Here is a 15,775-nt window from a genome sequence, read left to right as displayed (position 1 = left end):
CCCCGCTCGACTGCCAGCCCAAGGCAGGACCTGAGGTCTGAGCTCTGCCCTGCCTGTACGATGCCAAGAACGCAGCTCTGAGCTGACTGAGGGTAACACTTTCCTGGAGCAGAAATCTGATATCCAACACTCTTGGCTTTGAACAAAATGGAGGACTTAAAATATGACGGCACGGAGCGCCTGGCTGTGGACTACGTGGAGGGGATTCTGCAGCCCAAGCCCACCTGTGACACCTGGGATCAGATCTGGAACTTCCAAGCCAGGCCTGATGACCTGCTCATTTCCACCTACCCAAAAGCAGGTAGGCGGGAGGGATTGGGGGGAGACGCAGAGGAGGGTTAGGAAGAGAAGCGGGAAAGATGCATCAATAATGAAATAAAGAGGGTTTCCCTGGTGGCGCAGTGGTTGAGAGTCCGCCTGCCGATGCAGGGGACACGGGTTCGTGCCCCGGTCTGGGGAGATCCCACATGCCGCGGAGCGGCTGGGCCCGTGAGCCATGGCCGCTGAGCCTGCGCGTCCAGAGCCTGTGCCCCGCAACGGGAGAGGACGCAACAGTGAGAGGCCCATGTGCCGCAACAAAAAATAATAATAATAATAATGAAATAAAGAAACCGACCTGGATTTGAGTGGAAAGCTGTTTACTGGGCAGAGTGATACTGCAAAGACAAATCACAGGTAGTAACTGAAACCACACAAAAAATATTAAAATGACCTACACATCTTAAGAATTTAATTCTTTCTGTGATGTACCTGTTTTTTTACTTCCCTGAAAGTGAGTGAATCAAACAGCCCAAAACAAAGGGGCCAGACTTGCTGCCTTACTTGTTCCCAGCACAGGCCCATATAGCAGAGCCAGACAGGGCACCCCTGCCTGATCTAGGGAAGAGGAGGGGCTTGGGCTCTGCAATGCTGCGCTTGTAAGTCTCCCAGCTCAGGGTCCCAGAAATACTCTCTTAATTTCCACACTCCCTGGTGGTAGGTTGTGAACCTACTTTCTTATTTCAATAGTCAGTTTAACAAAGTCACTGAAGAAACAAGACAAACTTGAGCTCAGCCACTGCATCATAAAAATGTGGGGGTGAGCAGAGAGAAAGGGTTCTCTGCAGTTATTTGTGTATATCTACAGTTAGACCAAAAATACAGTATTCAACTCATACCCCAATTGCACTGACATCTGCTCTCTGCAAAGTCAAGCTCCATGTCAATAACTTCTCCTACATGCTCACACACATGTGCACACACACACACGCACACACGCTCCACCCCCTTTGCCTTTATCTGTAACGATCTGACAAAAGGCTCTACAGGTAGATGGGGCCTTAGACTCACCCTTCCATCGGTGTCATATCGGCCCTGATTTTCTGATCTTACTATCATGAGTCTCTTCAGAATTAAAATTTTCTAAATGTGAATTTCTGAAAGCACCCACTGGTGGGGATCACATCTCACTGCCTTAATTTCACCCACAACTCTTAATTTATTACCATAATTTCAGTACAATGCTTAATCATTCATCTTTTCTCCACGTGCCATGTGTGAGCATTAAGATTTGGTTCATTCAGGGTTTTCATGGGTTAGGGGCAAGCAGGACCGTACAATGCAAACAACACACGCAAAACGTGAAGCACTTGTCAGCTAAGGTAATACTTAGTCAATCACTCAAAACCTGTGCACTAGTAAAGGCTCTACTGACCAGAGGGAGGAAACAATCAGATCATGGAATGGTTCACACCTAACTTTTTAGCAGAATAGTAAGTGCTCTGTGACTGAGGTGAGATAAACACACTGCAGAACCGCTGACTGCTAGGGGACGATCTGACCCTGAACCTCCAGTCGCACTGGAGTCTGCCCCAGCGTTAGCCCGTGGCTGTCAATTCAGAATAAACACACAAAACGAGTACACTTGAACTTCCTTTGAGTCAATAGCTAAAGAAATATTGGTCCTGGATCCCGTAAAGAAAGAGTTGGTGTCAGAAAATATTAGAAGCTAACTGATCGAGGATATAAACTGCAGCTGCTCTCTTGTTTTCTAAGCTGTGCCCCCTGGTAGACCTAGAAGTGCTGAATTGGGAGCATAAGAAAGGGTCTCGTAACCAGAGTTGATCAGCCCAGACCCAGGACTCAGAGCTCAGTCTCCCAGCCTCCTCCTGCCACGGACTGTCAGGTGTCTGGTCAGTAGTCTTCAGCCAAGGCCGAAGGTCAGGTGGCAGCCCCACGCTGGTCAGGATGGGGCGGCCCACAGGAGCTGACCGGAGCTGGGAGACAGAGGCCCTTCTCGGGGGCAGCGGGGGCAGTGAGGGCGCAGCCTCTGGGTCGAGGTTCCAGGCAGCAAAATGCGGAGTGGCCTCTGCACATCTTCTATCAATCAGACCTCTGCCTCCTTCCCTCAAATCCCAGAATGTAAATCAGATCTCAGGACATTTAGAATCTCGGCAGCAAAGGAGCCTAGGGAATGCACTTTTTAGCCTTTCAGGTAAAATAAAGGAAAGTGTGAAAATGGAGACTAAGCCCTAAACATTCATTCATTCGGCCAACATATAACAAGAGCCTCCTCCTGCGTAGCAAGCCCATGCTACGCACTTGGGAAACAGAGTCTAAAGACCACACCGTGATGACTCTCCACATCACAGGCTGGTGAGAAGGACTCTCGTTCTGCCTTTCTAAGGAGCTATGCAGCTGACTCAATAGCGTAACAATCCTGATTAATGGTTGTACAGGATAAAAAAAGAACTATATATTTATGAACCTAATGTCCACTCCAAATTGGAGTCTTTGTATAAAAATCCATATCATACCATATTATGATAACACAAGACATAAACAAAGAAGGATGGTTTCTGAATTCCATTATAAAGCTGGCTTTAAAGTTCACACAGCTGCTCTAACAAGTGTTTGGTCACATTCTAAGAACTGCAGTAGTTAAAGCCTGTGCTTCCTCATCTTCCTGGGGAATAAGGAACAACCTGGACGCAGGAGATCGTGGACTTGATACAAAACGAGGGTGATATTGACAGAAGCCAGCGGGCACCTACTCACGAGCGATTCCCCTTCATCGAGTGGAAAATCCCGGGCATGGAATCTGGTGAGTACGGCACAGCTGCACCTGACCCCGGGCCTAGACACCCACCAGGGATTTTTACTATCCAGTAGCCCTCTCAGAATTCTAGGCATTCAAACAACCATCGATGGACTCCGTGACTATCTTTCTCACCATCTGGCCATCGTTCTAACTCCAGACATTTTCTAATCAAGTTACTGTTTATGCAAAAGTAAGTTAAGTTTTGATTCTCCAATTAGAAATTAACTTCACTCCAGAAGGATGAGCCTACATAAGATAATTTTATAGTGGAAGGGTTTGAATTTTTTAGGTTCTTCTTTATTTGGTTTATTGTTATGCTTAAAAACTGCTCTAGCCGGGCTTCCCTGGTGGCACAGTGGTTGGGAGTCCGCCTGCCGATGCAGGGGACGCGGGTTCGTGCCCCGGTCCGGGAGGAACCCACATGCTGCGGGGCAGCTGGGCCCGTGAGCCATGGCCGCTGAGCCTGCACGTCCGGAGCCTGTGCTCCACAGTGGGAGAGGCCACAACAGTGAGAGGCCTGCGTACTGCAAAACGAAAACAAAAACAAAAACTACTGCTCTAGCCCAAAAAACCCATTCGTGAGCTACAAGTATTCTCTCAGATGAGATCCACAGAGTTACAGGCGGCCTGGAACTGTTCCTAACGTAGTAATAACAAAGCAGCAAGATTCTGAAGCAAATAGAGAAAAATAATGGGAAGTCATTGAAAATTAATTTTACAGGCTTGGAACAAGCTAATGCAATGCCCTCACCACGGATCCTGAAGACGCACCTTCCCATCCACTTGCTGCCACCATCCTTCCTGGAGAAAAACTGTAAGGTAAAGAGCCAAAGGAATTCAGAGTTGACCCCTTAGAAGGACCTCAGACTGGTCCTCAATCCATTTCCTCTTAAAACACTTTGCTTGTTAAAAAAAAAAAACGAGTCCACCTTGTCACATCATCAATATGCAAATTGATATGAATGCTTTCCACCTCCCACAAAAGCCAAATCACAGGAATGCAGCATCGGAAAAATTCATCTGTATGGAATATACCCACCCTAACGTAACTGTTGGTCTAATCCCGGTTTTGCTTCTTCCCTCCCTCCCTCTACTCCCAGATAATCTATGTAGCAAGAAACCCCAAGGACAGCATGGTGTCTTATTACCACTTCCACAGGATGAATAAAGGGCTTCCTGCTCCAGGAACCTGGGAAGAGTACTTTGAGAGTTTTCTGGCTGGGGACGGTGAGAGAACTCAGCTTTGTTCCCACCCTTTCTCAAAATCCTCAAATACTCTAAAGAGAAGTCATCATTTCCTTAGAACAGCAGGGGCTCTGCCTTCTTTACGGTGAGGGAATCACCAGCGTGACCTTCTCCCTCTCTTCAGGATTCTCCTCCCAGGTGGGTGCTTGTCAGCTGGGTTTCTGCGACTCACTGCCCTATTTCTGATCCCGTCCTGCAGTGTGTTGGGGCTCCTGGTACGAGCACGTGAAGGGATGGTGGGATGCCAAGGACCAGCACCGCATCCTCTACCTCTTCTACGAGGACATGAAGAGGGTAAGGAGCAGGGCCGCCTCACATGTTCCCCTCTGACCGTAAAATATTTCAGTCATAACGTGCGGACCCCATCAGGGACTCACAGATTGAAACAGGGCACAGAAGACGCTACATTTCACTGGCTGCAGCTGTCCACGCATCAAAGAACACCTGGGACGTCATGAGTTTCTGTATCACACAGTCTCACCTGAGCTTCCTGGAGCTCTGGGCTCTGGGACACCTTTTCCTTATAGGCAGAGGATGGCAAAATGAGGGATGCCTTTTTTTCTCCTTGTATGTAGACTTTTAAATTCCGTTTAGAAGGGAAAACAAATCTAGCATATTTTGGGTTTTTTTTATTAGTACTTGAGGAACGTCATAGTTTCAAGAAACAGTTTAAGAAATTATGGCACAGTGGGAAACACTAATGGTTTAGAGTCAAAATTCCTGAATCCCAGTTCTGGCTTTACTGCCTACTGGCAATTATTCTTTGTGAAGATGCTTAGCATCTAGGAATTTAGCTTCCTTACATGCAGAAAGGAGATAGTAATATGCACTCCAAGAGCTGTTATAATGACTAAATGAGGTGGTGTCATGAGAGTATATTGTAAATGGTCATCTACCCAGTCCTTACTGTGACTCCACTGAATACAGGGATCTATACAGAATTACAGTCTCTGTTCTAGAAGTTATAACTGAAAGCCTGGTTCTCAAAAGGTACGTCACAGACAGCTGCATGGCCTCTCAGAGCCCATGCCAGGCCTGCTAAGTCAGACGTGCAGTTTTAAAAGATTAATCGGGGATTCCTGTGCACATTAGTTTAGCTGCATTTCTCTTAGGTTCCATCACTACTGGGCTTTATCCAGTTGTGTCTACAAAATATCTGAAGAGTGAAAAACACAGCATCATTTTTCTATGTTTTTTATTGAGATACAACTGACAAGTAACATTATATTCGTTTCAGGTGTACAGGATAATGATTTGATATTTGTATGTACTGAGAAATTATCTCCATAATCAGTCAACATCTGTCACCACACACAGTGACAAAAATTTTCTTTCTTGTGGTGAGAACTTTTAAGATCTATTCTCAGCACAGTGTTATTATACTGTACGATACAATGTTATTAATTATACAATACAGTGTGATTAGTTATAGTCACCGTGATGTACACTACATCCTAGGACTTATTTATCTTACAACTGGAATTTTGAACATTTTGACCCCCTTCACCCACTTCACCTCCCACCTCTGGCAAACACTGATCTGTTCTGTATGGTTTTTTAAAATAGGTAAGTTTGTAGGATTACATTTCTAGGATTCTCAGAACCATGATTCCAGGGCTAGCAGGACAACCCATACAGGTATCAGTATAAAATTCTCTCCCTTGTGTTTACTTGGTAACAAAACAAAAGTGTGGAGACACCACAAGAGAGCACCGAAAAACTAAACAACAGGAGGGCATACAAAAGGAGACTCTGGTCACATATACACATATGCACTGCTGCAGTTCAGAGAGTTGTCTCGTCACAGGATTCCAGATATAGACACTCAACTAAGGAATATTATGGCAGGGGTTATAAGGAAGGGTTTGCTCTTTTATGACTAGATGTGACAAACAGGGGCCATGATATCAGATGCTACTAAGCTAAGGCCAGGGAAAGTCCATGTAGGTGACGCTTGCCCACATATCGTCATAGCAGTGTCAAAGGAGGATGTGTCCCTGGGAACGGTGGATAGATCCCTGGGGTAGATCCTAATGCATTATGAATGCCAGGAGGAGACTTCACCGAAATGGGCAGTCTAACCTCAGGGTCCCCAGCGCCCTCTTACATGTTTCTGCGATCATGCTCTGGGCTGTCACCTGCCTGTGGTCACTCAGAGCGCACAGTTCTCAGCACTCTTGCTGATTCCTAGTCTCTGTGAGGCCAACTAAATTAAGCACTTTTGACATCCAAGCTTCAAAGCGGGAGCCCATTTTAAAGCAGGAGACACAGTGGCGGGGATAAACGCTCCCACCGGCAACGCACCACTCCTCCCGGACACAGGGGCCTTCCCACACCACAGCGCCCCTGGGCTGCGTCCCTCTGAGGAGAAAACAGTGGCGACAATGGGGCTGAAACCTTCTCAGAGACACCGAAGCACCCCGACCAGCTGGGCACTGCAGCTACTGCCACAGGGCCTCTTGGGTGCAAAGAAGTCCCTCCCACCCTCGTGCCCCCCTCACCGGCACCACTGGGAAAGTCTGGGGCCTCTTCTGTTCACATGAGAAGCAGGAGATGGGCCTCTGTGGCCAGGTCCCCAACGCTGCCGCAACACCTGCTCTCAGCATCAGTCCAGTGGCTGTCCCCGTGGGGCATTTAGCTGGACGGGCTAGAGCAGGACATTTGGGCCTAACTCTGGACACATCCCTCCGTGGCACGCGCCCCATGCACTGCACGTCACTGTGTGGTGAGTGTCTCACCGACACGCTCAGTTGACGCTTCCATGTTAGAACAAGAAGAGCGTAATGACTCCAGTTGATACAGTCACCACATCAAAGTGAGTCACATCTGAAAAGCTGAGCACTTGTGAGACCCGATTTTTTAAAATTTTAATTCATGACATGTTACTGATTACTAGCATTAATTCATTCCAACAGTCTTTTGAAACTATTATTTATTGATATAAATTATCTTATATCAAGTCTTTTCTTTTGACTCTGATCATAGAACCCAAAGCATGAAATTCTGAAGCTGGCAGAATTTACTGGAAAGAGCCTAGATGATAAAGTTCTGGATAAAATTGTCCATTACAGTTCATTTGACGTCATGAAGCAGAACCCGATGGCAAACTACACGTCGATTCCAGCTCCATTCATGAACCACTCTATTTCTCCATTCATGAGAAAAGGTTTTTATGTTTCCTTTTCACCATAATCTTAAAGGAATTGTCCAATATTTCAGAGTCTTTGGGGAGTTTCTTTTCTATAGATAAGAAAAATAAGATCAATAATAAATGGTTCTGGGAAAAAAATAATTTAAGAAACCACAGATGAAATGAAATCAATGTTCAGCCACAACTGGAGAGTGAGGTTTGGTGTCTAAGTCCAACCCTTTGTCCTCACCTTCCTTCTGGAGTTCTGGCTGATAAGGTGAAAATATACAGAATTAAGTCAGATGGAGAAAAGAATCCACTTTCCGGAGGGCTCTAAGCTATCAGAGAGGTCCATTCACTCCAAAATACTTACTGACTGGAGTGGCTACTATGTACCAGGCACTGTTCTGGGCAATGTTCAGAGCAGTGACCAAAACACACGAAAATTCAGGATAATAGTTGCTAGTAGGTACAATGTAGAAAAAGCAGTCCGGGAAAGGGAACAGGGATTGCACGTGGAGAGCTGGAGGGGAAACTTCTTTTTCTTCCCTCCTTTTTCAAAACCGCACGTTGAGTCCTTCCAGAAGCAGGCCCTTCTACCTGCAGGACGCCAGCCACAGGCACAAGCACCGAGCGTGCTGCGACGGGCAGGAGGGAAGGACAAGAGAGCTCCTCAGACCTGCTGTTCACGCGGCCGTGTCACCTCCCGACCCACAAGCCAGACAGGCGATTCCTCCCCCTTCCAGGAGGAGACACTGCCAGGCCAGCCAGAGAAATGTTTGTCCGACTCTGTCCCTCCCTGTCGGGGAGTAGAAATCCTCACAGAAACGGGAGAACAGAGAAATCCAAATCACCCCACGGTACTGACACCCACCACCCCACGTCTGTTTCAGGGGCCGTGGGAGATTGGAAGAATCACTTCACTGTGGCCCAGAACGAGAGATTTGATGAAGATCACAAGAGGAAGATGACTGACACCACTCTAACTTCCCACATCCGATTCTTGTAAGGAAGAAAAAGAACCAGAGTCCATCAGTGTGAAAGCTGATTATCCCGACCACGTGACACTGGATTCAGGTGGTCACACTAGTGCTCCTTGTGTTTGCTTTTGTTCACCCTAAAAAAAGTGACAGGGCTATCAGAGGTCAGGGCAAGGTGGAGGGTGGGCAGGGTGGCAGCGTGAAAACCATGGCCTCATTGCTAATTATCATCACATGTCAATTTTCCACAGATCGTGCGCTTGTTAACGTATTAAAAATGCTTCGGTCATCACACAAAAACACACTAAAATTTACAGATTAAGTTCAAGCCAATTTTTAAATGCAGCACTAAAATGTGTAAACAGTTACTTCTAGCAATTTCTTGGTAGCCAAGTAACCATCAGGTGACTCTGTTTCTAAGTAACTCCAGAGCATCCACCCCAGCCTCTCACCGCAGCCTCTACATTTAATGGGACCCGCCCCCCAGCCCAGCCGCGCTGCAATCCATCCGGGCCTCCCACCTTAACCTCCCTCCCTCCAGCGCCTCTGCAATCCTGCTCTAATCCATCAGCAACATCCGTTGGTTTTACTTCCAGGAAGTCTCATCTCTACAGCCATCCCCCTGGTTCAGAAGCCTCTCCCTCTTGCCTATAAGCTACCTAACTCATTTCTCTGTTCATCATACATCTGCCAAGCTTGTTTTCCCACAACAAGACTCATTATATTTCTCTTTAGCTCAGAATCCTTCAATGATTCTGAATATTTGCTGCCTAGAAGATAAATCCCAAGCTTTTTAGCCATCAATTCAAAGGCAGCTACAACCATACGACACAGTTGACTGACCTTCCAAACCACCTTCCAGCTGGATTTCATTCTGCCAGTCACCCTCCTTGCCTCAGCGACAAGTCCCCGCGCTGGGCCCAAGCGCATCTCACAGGTTCCCAGAGGATAGTTTCACTTTCACCCCGCCTCCTCCTGACGTTTCCTTTCCTTCCTTCCTACCCATCCAAAACATAGACAACAAGTCCAATAACCAGCACAGGTCTCCCATCTTCCTACAGATACTGCAACCTGAAGGGTTGCTGCTCTTCTGGAGTCCTTTACACTTAGCATAACTTTTCTGTGATTAAGATTAAAGTATATCATGCTATCTCTTGGATGTCTACATTGTCTCTTTTGTGCATATTTACATTTTCATTTGTTTATTTTTTCTCCAAGATAGGGACATTGCTAGATACTTCATTGCAAACCAAATGGCAAACAATATGCTCAAAAATAAGTAACTGAAATACTATATCAGTTAAGGAAATCTAAAAAGCCAACTTTTTACATTCTAAGTAGTCCCTGGAACAGCTATCATCTATAGCTGTGCTGTGTTAGCTACTAGCTGCATGTAGCTATTTAAATTATTTAAAATTTGGAAAGATCCACGCACTCCAATGTTCACAGCAGCACATTTACAATAGCCAAGACATGGAAACAACCTAAATGTCCATTGATAGATGAATGGATAAATGAGAGGTGGTACATATACACAATGGAATATTACTCGGGCATAAAAAATGCAACCTTGTCATTTGTGACAACATGGATGGACCTAGAGGATTCTACACTAAGTGAAATAATCAAAGACAAACACCATATCATTACACTTACATGTGGAATCTAAAAAACAAAACAGACAAACAAAACAAAACAGAAACTGACTCACAGGTACAGAATGTAATATACAGCATAGGGAATATAGTCAATAGCACTGCAATAATTTTATATGGTAACAGATGGTTACCTGACTTATTGTGGTGATCAATCCTTAATGAATATAAATGTGAAATCACTATGTTGAACACTTGAATACTAATATAATATTGTATGTCAACTGCAATTTAAAAAAATAAAAATAGGGCTTCCCTGGTGGTGCAGTGGTTAAGAATCCACCTGCCAATGCAGGTAACACGGGTTCGAGCCCTGGTCCAGGAAGACCCCACATGCTGTGAAGCAACTAAGCCCATGTGCCAGAACTACTGAAGCCCGTGTGCCTAGAGCCCATGCTCCGCAGCAAGAGAAGCCACCACAATGAGAAGCCCGCGCACGGCAAGGAAGAGTAGCCCCCGCTCACCACAACTAAACAAACCCCATGGGCTTCCCTGGTGGCGCAGTGTGTGAGAGTCCACCTGCCGATGCAGGGGACACGGGTTCGTGCCCCGGTCCGGGAAGATCCCACCTGCCGCGGAGCGGCTGGGCCCGTGAGCCATGGCCGCTGAGCCTGTGCGTCTGGAGCCTGTGCTCCACGATGGGAGAGGCCACAGCAGTGAGAGGCCCGCGTACCACAAAAAAAAAAAAAGAAAAAAAAAAGAAAGCCCATGCACAGAAACGAAGACCCAACACAGACAAAAATAAATAATAAATAAATAAATTTATTTTTTTAAAAATAATAAAATTTTAAAAAAAGAAAAAGAAAAAAATCTGGGTATTTTCAAGTCTATAGCCGTGGGTTTACATAAATAATTTGTCTATATTGCTTTTAAAATAAATAACTACATTGTTAAATGTTTAGACTATTACACTGAAATATTGTTTAAATGAAAATAATAAACTGTCATTCAAAAATTTTTTAAAAATTAAAAATAAGCTTAAAAGTCAAATATGTAGAGGCAGAGAGCAGAGCTGTGGCTACCAGGGGCTGGAGAAGGGGGAAATTCAGAGATACTGGTCAAAGGGCACAAAGTTGCGGTTATGTAGGATAAGTCTAGAGATCTGGTGCATAGCATGATAACTATAGTTAATATGACTGAATACTGGAGATTGCTAAGAGAGTAGATTTCAGATACTCATTGCACACACAAAAACTGTAAGTGTATGTGGAGATGTGTTAATTACCTGACTGTAGTAATCACTCTGCTATGTTTATGCATATCAAATCATGTACACCTTAAATATATACAATTACTTTTAGAAAATAAAATAACTTTTTAAATGAAAATAAAACAGACCCTGTTATATAACATTGCTTTATTTTCTACATAACTCATATATCTATTAAATTAATGGTTTCCCTGCTTACGGTGTGTCTCTACCACTAGTTCAGCAGGGAGACTTTTCCTGTCTTAATTACAGTTGTACTTCCCCCACCCAGTGCCTAGCAGAATACTTGGTGCACAGAAGATGCTCTGTTAATGTGTGTGGACTGAATGAACCACTACACAGCAGTAGCCCCCATGTTTTCCTGTTCTAGCCCAACCCAATTAACCACCAGCTGCAGGATGTCCTCCTCAGTCTCTGAGACAATGGCAAGTGCCAGGCTGACCTCCTTGCCCCCTCTATTGGCCAGTGGAGTTTGGAGACAACCTACCGCACCACTGCTTTGGACCTGCAGTCCTAGCCCAGAAGAGCCACTCTGCCTAATGACCATGGTGCCTGGAACCTTCTCTTGTGCTTGAATTGCCCATGCTTAGTTTCTTTGCCAGTTATCTGGAAATAGGCAGAAAGGGACCAAACTTTACCTAACAGACCCTTGCCTGGATCATGTGCCTCCTAGGTGTCTGGGTCTTCAGATGATGCTAAAAATCACCACATTCAAAAGTAGCAGGAGAGTGGGGCTTCCCTGGTGCCGCAGTGGTTGAGAGTCCGCCTGCCAATGCAGGCGACACAGGTTCGTGCCCCAGTCCGGGAAGGTCCCACATGCCGTGAGCCATGGCCGCCGAGCCTGTGTGTCTGGAGCCTGTGCTCCACAACGGGAGAGGCAACAGTGAGAGGCCCGCATACCACACACAAAAAAAAAAGTAGCAGGAGAGCTTCATGAGGCCACTGTCCTTCTGACACATTAGAGGTGAATCCACCTAAACACACCAGTCCCCTTATTTTGAACCCTACTCAAATTCAATCCTATAATAATAGATAATCTGAAATGATCAGACCTAAAACATGCAGTTGTTAAAGAAATGAGACTATAGGTGCGATTTCTTATAAATTCCTTCAGCTTGACAAAGGTCTCTGTGTCTGGTTTTATTTCATGCAAATAGAAACAAGAAGGCCTCAAGGGCTGTAAACAAGGTGCACTGAGATATCTGCAGAATTCAGTGGATTAGAGATAATTATCTAACGGATAGGACTACACTTCTTCTGAGATTTTAACATGATTTTTTCAGTTTTCATAAAGGGATGTAAGGCTTACAAAGAGGAAAATTTGGTTTGTTTTGGCCACACCATGTGCATGCGATTTTACTTCCCTGACCAGGGATCGAACCCGTGCCCCCTGCAGTGGGAGCACAGAGCCTTAACCACTGGACCTCCCACCAAGAGTTAAAATTTGGATACTAAGCCAAGGTCATTTGTTTGGGAAAAGTAATTGTATCTGGAGATCCAGCACACAACGACCAAATCTTTGGGAGAAGGGGTTTGCCCACTGCTGCCTTGTTGAGTTTACTGAAAGGTGTACCAGATTAAATCAACAGATAAGTGGGAGAAGTGGGATGAAGGGAACACGACAAGAGTAAGGGTAGTGGACTGAGGCAAATCCTTTTAATTTCACCAGACCTACATTTAATTTTCACAATAAAGACACAGTGGTATTGTGAAAACAGAGATGTGTTGTTTTTTAACTGCAGGTGCAGAGGGTTGATAGAGGGCACCCACACAAAACCTACATTTACTATGATACCTAATGGTCAAAGACTGAACACCGCTGCTCTTAGATCAGATCATGGCAAGAATGCACACTCACACCCCTTTCAACATAGCACTGGGGGCCTCAGCCTATGCGGCAGGGAAAGAAATAATACATACAACGCATACTTTTGGAAAGAAAGAAATAAAACCGTCCCTCTTCTTAGATGACATGATTGTCTATGTGAAAAATCCAGAGGAAAAACGTACAAAAAGCCTCATAAAACAAAAACGTGAGTTCACAAGATACAAGGTGTTGAGAGGCAGTTCTGCTTGGATTTCTCACATTTCTGAGCATCTTTCAGGCAGCGGCAATTACGGTCTTTGATCTGGACTATCTTTTCAAAGACACAGGGGAGCTGAAACAAATGGTGTCAGCAACGAGGATGTAGAGCTTTCCATGGATCGAAAATCAGAAGTTCACTTATTTAAGCCCTGAGCAGCCACCTCCCTGCTTAAATAAAGTATAATTAATATAAAGCCTTGTTTACTGACATGGAGCTGCTCTGTCCGTCTGCTTCCCGGATCCCTCCCTCCACATCTGTCCCCTCTACGCAGATCCTTGAAAAAGAAAGATGATGACAGTATGGGCAACAGTCTCGCCCCCTCCAAGATGGATATGAGTCCATACGCATCCACGTGAACATGCTCAGGAACACCAAGAGCGAGGGACTCAAGTTTCTACGACTCTGTTAGGTAAAGACACCCAAGTCACCATCCTCCCCGGGCCCTGGTAAGGCAGGAGCACCCACATTCTCCTGGCGGGGTCTGGACAGGGTTCACCAGGAGAAAGAAAGCCAAAGGGACCCTACGGGAGGGGCGCTTTCGGTTGATTCAATGTCCTACTGTCCCTATGTCTGAATGTTATGTGGGAACTGACACGTCACATGTCTGTGCTTCTCCGTCCCCTGAGTGCCAGAGGGGATCGTCCCTGTAAGAAAGAGCCTCCTGTAAAAAGGGGGAGTGGGACAAACCCCTTTGCCATTTGCTACCAGTGTGTGTGTGTGTGTGTGTGTGTGCATGTGTGTGTGTGTGTGTGTGTGTGTGTGTAGGGCCAGGGGATTTTGTGGCGATGCATCTTACATTCAGAGCACCCCGACAGAGATGACGGCTCTCAGCTGGCAGGTTAGAAGCCCCCATTTCAATGGCCCTGAAGGGGACTCACCACACCCTCCTAACAGGCAGCCTCCCCAGTGAAAGTCCGGGGCCTGACAACAAGTAAAGCTCCTGGAACTATGGCTCCAGACTGCTTGCTCTCTGCCCTACCCCCACCATCACCACCATAGAGGCCAAAAGCCTTACTGGGGTACTGGGGACATTCTTCTTGGTCCTTTACGTTGGCTAGCCCATAAACTGGTCCCATTTGAGTGTCGTGCAGAACGACAGGCTTCACCAGAAGGTGTCTGGCAAGCTGCGGCACGCTAGCTACTCTGGTGGCTCTGCACCCCCAGTAAGAGTTTGAGCCAGAAGTCTCTGTGACTGATGACCGCTGACAGAGCCTCTGGGGAAGGGAGGAGCCCCACCTGCAAGTGACCCTGGGGGTTTGCACTCAGTGCCTCCCGGGACTGTTGCCCACTGCGTCCCCCCCGAAGAGCAGCCATCAGCTTCTCAGGAGCCCCTGTCAAAACTGGGTGACCGACCCAGGGAGGCCTCGTGAACCTCCAGCCTGATACTCCCATTTTGGGGTGGCTCGACTCACAAAACCTTGCCTGTCAAGTGCAAATGGTGGATTCAAGAGCGGCGGCCTGGCCACGCAGGCATCTGGGCCCTACCTGAGAAAGCAGCAGCTATCTCTCCAGGGAAAGCTTTGCCCCCCGCTGAGCCAGGTGAGTCCCTGCACGGCTCACTGGAGCCCTCAATTCACAGACACCCCTAAATGCTGAATGCCTGCTTTGACTAAGCGAAAGCTCACTGATTTCCACTGGACTGCAGTGCCAGCCCTGCAACACCAAAAGCGGACACGGCCCCTCCACCCAGAGGCCAGAATCCAGGCCCCTCTCAGGGCTCTGGCCAATGCCCGCCTTGATTCTTACTGACCCCTGGGCTTTGCCAGTGGCCTAGCTACCAGGTCTGCCATTATGAAAACTAGAGTAGCGTTAAAGACACCCTCCTGGGCCGTGAACTGTGGAAATAAATGATGACTGCTGACTGCACTTTCCGGGGCCCTCATGTGGATGTCCACAGAAAGGACCCTTCTCTGATGAGACACGCTAGAACTACTGCTAGTTGAGCATGCGCTGCCCTGGCTGCTACCATCCTGCTGCCTGGATCCACCACCACATCAGACGTGACAACACAGCCACCGTCACGGAAAAGGCACAAAGTGAAGGGCTCTGTCTCTGCAGAGGCTGCCACTGGGTTCCGGACTGGTGACTCCTGCCCAGAGCTGCTCTGGTCTCTCCTGACAGACTGACCTCCGACCCCTCCCAGGCGTTTTATTGGTGGAGCCTCATCACCAGTGACACTTTTTCAGGTTTTGGTGCTGCTGTTTCAGTCAAGTCAGCCAACTGCAGTCACACTGCTGCAGCCCCTGAAACTAGTCGTGTGTTTGGTTTTGTGGAGCTTGCAACCTGAACATAGCATGCCTTTTACCAAAAAAGCAGCTCGACAATGGCTGACCAGGGGGTATTCAATGGAGCTCCCGTGCTCCCTGCCTTCCGCAGACATTTGATATTG

At 46.7% G+C, this 15,775-nt stretch overlaps 1 protein-coding gene across 3 annotated transcripts; it reads left to right on the top strand.

The window, feature by feature from the left end:
• Positions 1-9,909, top strand: LOC114900573 (sulfotransferase 1C4-like). 3 transcript variants are annotated; one of them, XR_003794879.1, is made up of 7 exons: positions 1-301; positions 2,957-3,082; positions 3,801-3,898; positions 4,180-4,409; positions 4,524-4,618; positions 7,396-7,490; positions 8,348-8,388. XR_003794879.1 is itself a non-coding variant. In XM_029231785.1 (7 exons), exons 1-7 carry the CDS (start codon positions 148-150, stop codon positions 8,461-8,463), a joined length of 897 nt encoding a protein of 298 aa, XP_029087618.1. In that variant the 5' UTR covers positions 1-147; the 3' UTR covers positions 8,464-9,909. The 3 variants fall into 3 exon arrangements, 2 of the variants coding, with proteins under 2 accessions (XP_029087618.1, XP_029087620.1); XM_029231785.1 differs by having other exon boundaries at positions 4,180-4,306; positions 7,310-7,490; positions 8,348-9,909; XM_029231787.1 differs by lacking the exons at positions 7,396-7,490; positions 8,348-8,388 and having other exon boundaries at positions 4,524-4,992.
• The last annotated feature ends 5,866 nt before the right edge of the window (positions 9,910-15,775 follow it).

Source organism: Monodon monoceros, unplaced genomic scaffold (genome assembly GCF_005190385.1).
Source record: "Monodon monoceros isolate NGI ecotype Baffin Bay Population unplaced genomic scaffold, NGI_Narwhal_1 Super_Scaffold_19, whole genome shotgun sequence".
Lineage (NCBI taxonomy): Eukaryota > Metazoa > Chordata > Mammalia > Artiodactyla > Monodontidae > Monodon > Monodon monoceros.
Note: the sequence above shows the minus strand (reverse complement) of the source record. Positions and strands in the feature narration are given on the sequence as shown.

Excerpts from the sequence above, each read along its gene's own strand:
- LOC114900573 (XM_029231785.1), top strand. The coding sequence starts at position 148 with ATGGAGGACTTAAAATATGACGGCACGGAGCGCCTGGCTGTGGACTAC. Across the intron at positions 4,307-4,523 it reads GAGTTTTCTGGCTGGGGACG|TGTGTTGGGGCTCCTGGTAC; the intron begins GTGAGAGAACTC and ends CCCGTCCTGCAG. Across the intron at positions 7,491-8,347 it reads TTCTCCATTCATGAGAAAAG|GGGCCGTGGGAGATTGGAAG; the intron begins GTTTTTATGTTT and ends CGTCTGTTTCAG.